This window comes from Urtica dioica, chromosome 4, assembly GCF_054948205.1.
Source record: "Urtica dioica subsp. dioica isolate 48M chromosome 4, U.dioica_male_clone48M_v1_H2, whole genome shotgun sequence".
Classification (NCBI taxonomy): Eukaryota; Viridiplantae; Streptophyta; class Magnoliopsida; order Rosales; family Urticaceae; genus Urtica; species Urtica dioica.
The window spans coordinates 18,054,565-18,065,333 of NC_142759.1; the positions used below are offsets into that span (position 1 = coordinate 18,054,565).

Sequence of the window (10,769 nt, forward strand, 5' to 3'; positions counted from 1 at the left end):
TTCGTTCATCAAGTTTTTAAATGAAAATTTATTTTTAAGTCATTAGTTTTCAAACTTTATATTTTAAGTTATGTTTAAAAAAAAAAATTTACGTACCTCAAATTTTGTAAAGTTTTAAAAAGTAACATAAGTAAGATGGTCCAAAAAGTTGGGTCGTCACACATTGACGCTACATTGTGTGCGACATCTTGTCTGTGACTAAACATAACTCGAATTGGTATCATAGCGGGCACCCATATCTTAGGGTGTGTTCCTTATGTTGTTGACTTTTTCTGTTTATGATGGATGATACCAGGGAATACGGATTTGTTAATAGTCCACCGGTTCTTGACAGGACAAATTATGGGTACTGTAAATTGAGGATGTGTGCTTATCTGAAGTTAGTTGACCGCAAGACATGGAAATCTATTATCAATGGCTGGACTGCTCACACTCTCAAAGATGATAAGGGTATGGTCGTGTCCACTAAAGCTGAGAAGGACTGTGATGCTGCAGAAGATGAGGCTGCTCTCGGTAGCTATCGTGCTCTTATTTCTATTTACAATGATGTTGATAAAAATATTTTTAGAATCATAAACACATGTAAGAGTGCCAAAGAGGCACGAGAGACTCTTGAAGGGTCCCATGAGGGGACTTCCAAGGTACGTAGTTCTAGACTCCAACATTTTACCACTAAGTTTGAGGCCATGATACTTGAAAAAGAGATGATTGATGAGTTCAATGTTCGCATCCGTGATAATGCTAATGAGTCCTTCTCACTTGGAGTTCCCATGAGTGATGAGAAATTTGTTAGAAAGATTATGAGATCCCTCGCTGAAAAATTCACAATGAAGATAACTTCTATTAAAGAAGTGCATGATCTCTCTAATGAAAATTGACGAGAGCTATTTTTTAATAGGTTTAAAACGGCCCGGTCCGATTTCATTTTAGACTGCGATTTAGGCCATATTAAACTGGTCTTAATAAATGATAATAATAATTCTATGACACTCTTAAAATGGTTTTAAATTCCTTACCAGCTAGGACTGATCTGAAACGATTTGGTCGGGTTTTGTTTATTTTCTTAAACGGTCTGATCCGATTTAAAAAATTTCAAACTATTTAAATGGTCCGATATGATTTAAAGACCGATTTTATATTATCAGACCGTGCACACGTTACGTTACTCCATCGCGCGATAATTTTGATGACTTTTGAAGTGAAATCAGACGCGACATGTGGCTTTTAAAAATTGTCGCTTCTAAATTTAAGCGAATTTAAAACCAACGTACTAAAAATGAGGCTTTAGAAACGACATTGTCACTGTCGCTTTTAAATAACAATTAGACACGATTTTTTTTGTCTTTAAACGACTTTTAGCATTCCTAAAAACCTCTTTTTTTTCTTCTAGTGAACTTTTCTAATAAAAAATAAAGTTTTTGGGCCTATTTTACTATTTTTCTAACGAGTCAATATGACTATTTTAGTTCAGAACAATAATGAGTATTGATCAAGGATCGAAATACTGTTACCGTTACCGTTCCGAGGTTCAGAATTTACTGGTAACCACTGGTATCTGAAAGGAATACCGTGGAAAGCAGAAAAGGAAAAGAAAAACTATACCTTTGAGAATGTCGTTACCGTCGAGGAATACCGTCAAATACCGTACTTACCGAGAGGAATGTAGTGAATACATATTTTAAAAATATTCATACATAACATAGGATAAAAATACAAAAAAGTCTATAATAATAGTTCAACAAAAATCCAACGCAAACTTAATGACATAGTTCAATACAAAGTACAAAATCAAAATAATGATGATATTCATGTTAAAAATGTGAAATCCCAAATTTTAAGCTTAATTAAAAGGCTAAAATATTTATGTTTTGAGTGATGTTAGTATTTCTTTTAATAGTAACGTAGTAGTTAATGATTTATTTACGTGATAGTTTTTGAAGTTTTAGTTTTTATGTGTGTTTTGGTGTGTTTTTGAATTTTAATATACTCTTTAAAATACATAATATATGGATATATATATATATATATATATATATATCTATATACATTGTATACAAATTATATATTATAACTAAGTTATGTATATATATGTTATATATAGTATATGATTATATATATTAATTGATTTTTTTGTACGTATATATGTATGATTATATATATATATATATATATATATATATATATATATATATATATGATTATGTAACATAGTGTATTATATTATATAAGATCATGTTATATTATACATGGTAGTCATCACGTGGTTAGGATTTATACATACATTTATATATACATACGTCACGTGGTTAGAATTTATACATACATTTATACATACGTCACGTTGGTTAGGATTTATACATACATTTATACATACGTTTATATATATATATATAATAAAAGTCACTACAAGAAATATGACTTTTCCCCACATATAATTCATGACATTTTCAATTAAATGTCGGTATTTTATGTATACAATGACATTATTTAGATTATAAATGTCGTGAAATGCTATTAAACTGGAAGATTTAACGACATTAAAAAGTCAAATGCCGTGATTTACGAATTCGATGACAGTAATTTAATGTCGTTAAACCTTCAATTTGATGACTTTTTATAAATGTTGTGATATACTTTCAGTGACATTTTTTGTTTTACGTCGTGCTACATAATTTCATGTTAGTTAAATATTCAATATAATGACTTTTTAAAACTGTTGTGACATATTTTATAGCCACATTTTTATTTCTCTGTGGTGTTATATAATTTGTTGATTAGGATGAATTTATACATAGGGTATCAGCAAAAGAACAAATGAGAACAACGAATGAATATGGCATTCTTTGAAGAAGTATTACAAATAATCAGCTATTATTGACAATTTATATAATGACACCGTTTGACACAGCTTTGTTTTTTTAAAAAGTGTTTTTAGTTTCTGTTTAAAAAAAAAAAACTTTTTTTTTTAAAACTGACAGGTGTTTGGTAAACTGTTTATAAAACAGTTGTTGCTGGTAACAAAAGCTGATTTAGCGTTTGGTAAAATAAATATATTATGGTCAAAAAACTAAAATAGACATGGTCTTATAAATTAAATAATAATTATTTATATACTTATTTATATGCATATGTATGAATTATAATTACAAACTAGAAAAATATGGACGAAACAAATTTATTTTATTTTTAATATAAATTTTTTTAATTATTGACAAAAATGTAAACTACAAATTTATCGTTTCTACTAAAATTTAGTTATAATATAAATTTTAAGTTTGTAAATTGATTTGATTTTCGATACAAACCTTTATTTTACTACGCCACCACTCTTCGCTTGCGTCAACAGTATTATTGTTATCATTCCATCCAAGGCCAGTTTCTTTTCCGATCAATTGCTTCCAGAGTTTCCATTCACCTTTCAGTAACTACAGCTTATTTTTCAATTGAGCTTTATCGTATCCCCTCTGTGTTTTCTCGGAAATATTTTTCACCATATTCTCCCATCCAACTTTGGTGAAGCTTGTTCCCGGTCGATTTCCAACTTCAATCTCCGCAATACAGACATCGCATAAGATTTCAACCGCATCATTATCACATACTGTTTTTGTTCGAGGTTGTGTATCTTGATTTTCAGTCATCTACAAGTATACATTAAATTCAAATAAATTTTTACTAAAGCGATAAAAAAATATTTAAAAAAATAGTTATTTGTACTACATAAATATCTTCGCACGTATTTTCGCATTATAATATTAAAGAAAATATATACTTAAAAAAAGGGTAAACAAAAGAAGGAAAAATAATGAGCTATGCATTAATATTATGGAGAGCTATGCATGATATTATTTTTATTATTAAAATAGTTGAACTATGATTTCAATTAAATATGGTCAGACCATTTAAATAAGTAAATAAAACTATCAATTGAAGCTATTAATTAAAAATTGGCAAACCTAATTAATATATAAAGTCTAAGCTTTAAATGAAAATAGGTCACTCAAAGTAATTGCTATGAAAATAAACTAGTAAGATTGGCAAAAAATAGTTTTACTCTATTAAAAAATACATTCATAAATTCCATAAAGAAAGAAAAATATACAACGTTTTTCCTTCTACCAAATAGATACATTTAAAATTTATTTATATCTATATAATTATATTACTATGAAATTTATTTACATCAGCTTTCAAAATAATTCAGATATATAGATAGAGATAATTATATTACTACCAAATGAATTATATTATTGTTTTGACTAATATATAATAAATTAATAATACAATAATTTGGGATATAACATATAAGTATACAGATGAGTTAATTTATAACCGAAGTTAATTTTTTAACACATGCACCGCTTTATTTAACTCATTCAATGGTAAGAGTCTTTAACCGAAGTTACTTTTCTTTTCTGTTTCCCCACAACCAAAACCTCGCGACATTTTTTTTAGAGAGACAGAGAGCGAGCGAGCGAGCCTACATCGCCGGGGAAATGAGGGTTTAGCTAATTTATTTCTTCAAATCCGTTGTGCTCTAGCTTGTTCTTCAAATCGTTGAGCTGATTTTTAAGTGTGGGGTATTTGATTTCTGGGTTTCCTGGTTTAGGGGATTTCTAGGTTTTTGATTTTATGGGTTTCAGGGTTTTGATATGTTTCTGGTTTGAGTTCAAATCCGGGATTAATTTATTAGGGTTTTGATTTGTAGCCATCGATTTCTAATCGGGATTGTTATTAGGGTTTTGATCTGTTTTTTTTTTTTTTGTTTCTCAAGCCATTGAGCTAGGCGATGAGATCGGAATTAGAGTATCAGAAGAGAGGGTTTGCGATACAAAAAGGGTGACCAGGCGCCAAGCTGGTCGGCGACGCGGAGCGGGCGGAGAAACGGACGAACGGCAGGGCTGACTCGATGACGTCTATTGATACCGAAAAATAGGTATGTTTTATGTCTTCAAACCAAGAAATAAAAAGTGTCCAGTGTATTAAAATTCTACTAAGATTATTTGGAAAAACAAACAAAAAAAATAGACTAACCTTGAAAAATTTCTTCTCAGATTTTCCCCCTCCCCAGCTTAATGATCAGAGTGATGTAATACGTAAGTAGTTACGGGTTTTCATTTTTGTATTCGAAACTGTGTGTATTTTCTGATAATCTGTTAATTTATTTATACAATTATTTTTTATTCTGTTGAGAAATTTAAGCAGATATTCGTTTACCAATTGTTCTGATAAAACAAACGCAGCCTTGGTCAGTAAGTTCTGTTTGTTAGAGGATTATTAGGAAATAATTTCGGGGATTAAATTCTGAGGACATTTCAGTAATTATGGTTCAAGATGTTTAATCGCTTTTAGCAAAAGCTAAGAATTGTAGCTTTCGGCAGTTATGTACAAATATGAAAAACGATTTTGAAGTTTTTAGGAAAAGCCGCTTTCACCAAACGCTCATATTCAATTTGGTTTTTTCAAAAAGCAAAAACAGGCCCTGAAAAACTGAACCAGCGCATATTTGAAACCGAGCACAGTTAATAGAAAAGAAAATAACTTCCCCTCCAAAAATTTCACTTTCATGAAAACTTCCCTCTTTTATTTTTCGTTTTCCCTCTTCTTCTATTGCAGTTGACATAATTTTCAAATATTTCTTGTTTAAAATAAAATAGGCGAATGATTATTTATAAATAAATAAAATAAACCCTAATTAATCTCATCCGCTCCAGCCCCTCTTGACTGATGAGAATATAATGAGGAGAATCAAAAGTCTTGAAGCTTCCATCTGAAGCGGTCGATGGTGACTAAACAACAAACGTTGGACGCGGAAGAAGGCTAAAGCAACAGCGTCGACAGTGCTGTTGAGTCACCATGTGAGCAGACCCCAGACGCGAGACTCCGACGAAATCCAGCGCCGCAAAACTTTGGTAATTAATTCTCACCCATCAACCCAAGTATTTTTTTTTATCAAACCCCTCAACCCAAGTTAATAGTTTTGTGAGCTATTCTGTTTATGAGAGGTAATTTGCTACAGCGTGCAAGGATGTTGAATTGTTTTGTGATTGGATACAAAAAAAAAAAAAAAAACAGGGCAGAGGGATGTTTTGAAACTATAGTGTTTTTTTTATCCTTCCATATTACATCTCTTAAACTCCTTGCATATGTTTGTGACCCTATTTGATGCTACTCAGTGTGATTGCGGTAGTTGTTGCATGGGCAAGATCTTCACCACCGTGAGTGGAGCATAACAAAAGACGGAGAATATGAAAACCTACGAAGATGTGAAAAAAGGATGGGGCCTTCTTCACCACACCAAGAGTTGTTCTTATGGCACAAAACTTTAGTTTGTAACTTTGTATGACTCAAAGGCATAACAAGAGTGCTTTTTAGGGGCTCTCCAGATAATTATAAGACATGTATTTTTTTTTTCGGAAGGGTATTTAGAATAAGCATGTTGAATATTAGGGATTTGACAACTCCTTTGATGTACATATTCATCATAACTTTTTTTTTTCACTTGTATACTTTATAAATCACTAAAGTACATAATGACGTTATATAAATTATGTTACATTTAGTATACCTTCATAAATCTGAATTAATAACAAAATTATCTACATAAAACAACAATTTTAAGAAGTTAATTATATATTAAGGATGAAATTTTTAAAATGTGTTGAATAATACCAATACAAATAAATGAAAAATATAACATGACATTTCAAAAAATGTCATTAAAAATAAATTTACAACACTAATTATGACATTCCAAATATGTCGCTAAAAGTTAAGAACTTTTCTCAGCACCCCCATTCAACGACATGTGAAAAAATGTCGTTAAATCGCTTTGATGACATTATTTACATGTCGTTAAAAGTCTTTTTTCTTGTAGTGAGTAATAATAATAATTATTATTTTTTTTAAGAATAAAAGTAGGATTATGTATGGGTTTTTAGGGTTTAATTAAGTCATATATAAACATCTAATCCTTTTCTTTTCACGTTTCTTCTCTGCTCTCCCTCCCTCATCCCTCTCTTTGGTTGGAAATTCGTAACTCTAAATGGGTATGTTTTCTTTTCTATCTGGTTCGGATTCCTTGAAAATGGTTTCTTAAAACGCTTGCTCTGGTTTCAAAAATATGGTTTTGCATTGATTCTTTTTGGAAAAGTTTGGTTTAAGTGTCTTCTATCTAAATCTTAAATCAAAAAATATTTTTATGAAATACAGAATATTTTCCAATTAATTTCAAATCAGTGTGCAAACCTGAGATCTATTTCTGATTTTCAGACTTTAAACGCTTACTGTGGATTCAAAAATTTTGGTTTTGCATTGATTCTTTTTGGAAACGCGAGGTTTAAATGTCTTCTATCTAAAAATTTAATCGAAAAATATTTTTATGAAATACAAAATTTTTTTTGATTATTTTAAAAACGGTGCGCAGATAGTTTTTGGCAAAAATTTTAAAGTTAGATTTTAGCACTTCTTTTATTTTTAATAAATAGTTAAAAACTTATTTGGGCTGTGGTGCCTTTACAAAAAGTGATCAAAATTATATTTAATACGTACTGGAATTTTTGCAGAAGTTTTCTCAGAGTTTTAGTTTTTCACCGAAACCCTAATAGTCAATGGTATTTTAGTAATTTCACATTAAATGTCGTTTATGAAATTTTCCAGAATCTAAAGTATGTCTTGAATCATTTTTTTAGCTGATCCCCAATAGTTTTTTTTTATCCCAATTAGGTTCCGAGTCTTTTTGAGCGTCCATTTTCCTTCGACAATCTACGATCGTAACATCCGATATCTAGATGAGAATAATCTCACTGCAACACAGATTAGTTCACAAAAATAAAATACGATAAGTTTATGATCTGAATGAGTTTATAATATTTTTTTTAAAATTGTTATTGTTTGATTGTTTGACATATGTGTGTGATAGTATGATACGATATGATAAATTATGAATGATATGTTATGATATGCTGAGTTTATGATATGATATGGTATGGTATGTTATGTGATGATATGATATGGTATGGTATGTTATGTGATGATATGTTATAAATTAGAATACTTATATCATGCTCTTTTTCTAGTCATGTTATCATGTATATTTTTATGTCATACGTCTTTCGTGCATGTAGCGAAAATAAAAAGTAAAAAGATAAAGATAACCAAGGGAGTCGTACCGCCTCGAGCTACAGAGGTCTTAAGGGGAATTTCTCGAGCCGACTTACGGGCCCAAATGAGGAAATTTCTCGGGCCGAGACCCTAATATGTTTATTAGATAGAGCGAAGTGTGGGACCTTGCAACCCCATATCTTCGTCTCTAAAATGTGCACTGAAATATGTACGACTACCCTAGGGGCATCCCGAACTAAAAATTGATAGAATCAAGAAAAGAAAGATCAAGTCACGAATTAGTTTTAAAATACTAATAACCGATTCATGCATTGCATTACTCTTTTTATTTTGTGAGCTTTATATTATTCTCGCTGAGCGTAAGCTCATTTCTTCGAGAAAAAAATATACGTCTGTGTTGTAGGTAAACAACTTGCAAGGAACTGAGCAGAGCGGACTAGCGGCGTCGATGGCGAGAGGGTTGGGTTATGGTTTTCATTTACAGAATAAGTCTTCCGCTAAAAGTCTTTAAGCAATAAATTTTAAAGTTTTATTTTAAATTATTTCAAAGTTATGAAGTTTCAAAGATTTTTCTAATTTGGTTGAGTCTTAGAATATGGATTATGTTTTAGTATTTTTGCCGCTATGTTTAGTTTTAAATTCGTATATTCAATTTTGGTTAAGTACTTCTCATGAAATATTCGATATGCAATCTTCATATTTTTCTTAAATACTTTTGTTTCTTTTTAAGATCTTTAAAATTTTTGGTTCGCCTTGATTCGATGTGTTTTAAAAAAAAAATCCTCCAAGTTTTCTAAAGAATTTTCTAAAATTTAAAAAGTTAGACAAGTAAGATAGTCCGAAAAGTCGGGTCGTCACAAAAAATTAACTAATTATACATAAAATTTCATAATCTACAACTAATTTAACAAAAAAAAGTCAAAAACACATTCAAATCTAAATCATATTTTCTAATGTACCAAAAAAATTGGATACAAACTCCAATTAAACACAATAATGAAGTTAGAAACTAAGAATTTGAACTAAATCATCAAAAACTAACGAAAAATTTCGTGAAGAACACTAAATATCATCAGATTTTAAGAATTGTTGGTATTTGACCAATATTTGACTACTTACTAGTAAGTTTCGTCGGAATGCGTGAAAATTGCCTAAAAACAACCGGAAAGTGAAAGGATTTATCAGAAACCGGAACGGTTTCCTCGTAATCCAAGAAAAAAAGGAAAGTGAACGGTTTTGTACATACAGATACCGAGACTTTGAAAAAAACGGTTCCTGTCCGATTTCCCCGGAATTTTAAACATTGGTATTGATAGTCGTCAACGTGCTGATGCGGTGATACAAATGGGTCTCACCAGATCAGGTGGAGGCTGCCTATATTAGTGACATCAACATTTTCATTAATTTTAGTATATTTTTTTAACAGATTAATCTTTTAAGCCAGGCGATTATGAAATCTTGTACTTATTATAAATAAACATAATGGCGATATTGACGAAGTGACTCAATAAATTTGAGTGACACATATTTTTTTTTATAATGGAGATATTATTATCTTTTTTTTTTAGTAGGGGCACTATCGGTCAAGATTACATGATATATTAGCAGTGCAAATCGCAGGTGGCACTATCGGTCAAGATTACATAGTAAGTGACACTATTGACCAATATTACATAATTTTTAGAATAAATGCTAAGGGGCATGCATTTCTGCATCCCATGAAGACTTGAACCTATGACCTCTCCGTCGAGGTATGTGTGGGATTACCACTAGACCAAGCTATTTCCTTGCAATTACTCAATCTTGCAGTGAAGTTACGGTGTTTCCTTTATAAAAAAGGAAAGGCCGTGTTATTAATTTCGCCTCTGACATTTTTTTATTTTTTTAATGCGCCGTTGACATCAGTTCCAGATCAATAATTTGGCAGCGTATAGTCGTATGGCAGTAGGACCAATAATTTGACATGTTCAAGGAGGAATTTGAAAATTTCAGCAATATATCACAATTTAAAAATAGATTAAGTAATCAATTACATGAATAAAGCTCAAAAGATTATTTGTATTCAAATACCTTTTTAACTCATACTTTATTTTTCAATCAACAATGAATTTTGAAAACGAACATAACAATATGAATTTAACATAAATATTTTAAGTATTTGTTGCAATTACATAATCTTCTGTTTCCTGGATCTAATCCAAGTTTTATTTTATTAAAAAAATAACCAATCACATCGAAGTTAATTAAATTAAATGTTCGACTAATTAAATTAATTTCGGGCAGGTGAACTATTTTTATAATAAAATGAAACTCAGACTATTTTTTTAAAAAGAAGAATGGGCATTTGGTGAACTATTGAGCTAGTGACTTAATTGCTCATTTGATATATGTATTTAATTAATTTTAATTACAACATCCTCATGAAACACGTAATAGCAGTTATACCACTAATAATAATAATAATAATAATAATAATAATAATAATAATAACAACGTATTAAAATTAAAAGTAAGACATTGATCGATAATATTTTACTTAAATCAATTCAAATAAAAATACTAGAATTCAAGAACGATCAAGATTTGAAAAATAGATAACAATTATGTTCAAAACATGTCTAGGGATTGAAATTCTTTAAAATATAACT

At 30.1% G+C, this 10,769-nt stretch overlaps 1 protein-coding gene across 1 annotated transcript; it reads left to right on the forward strand.

Annotated features, from left to right (window-relative positions):
* The first annotated feature begins 281 nt into the window (after positions 1–281).
* On the forward strand, positions 282–878 carry LOC149400972 (uncharacterized). Its single transcript, XM_089610560.1, has one exon. The coding sequence runs from the start codon at positions 282–284 to the stop codon at positions 876–878; it is 597 nt and encodes a 198-aa protein (XP_089466686.1).
* The last annotated feature ends 9,891 nt before the right edge of the window (positions 879–10,769 follow it).

What these genes read in the sequence shown, in the direction of transcription:
- LOC149400972 (XM_089610560.1), top strand. Translation starts at nt 282, where the DNA reads ATGGATGATACCAGGGAATACGGATTTGTTAATAGTCCACCGGTTCTT.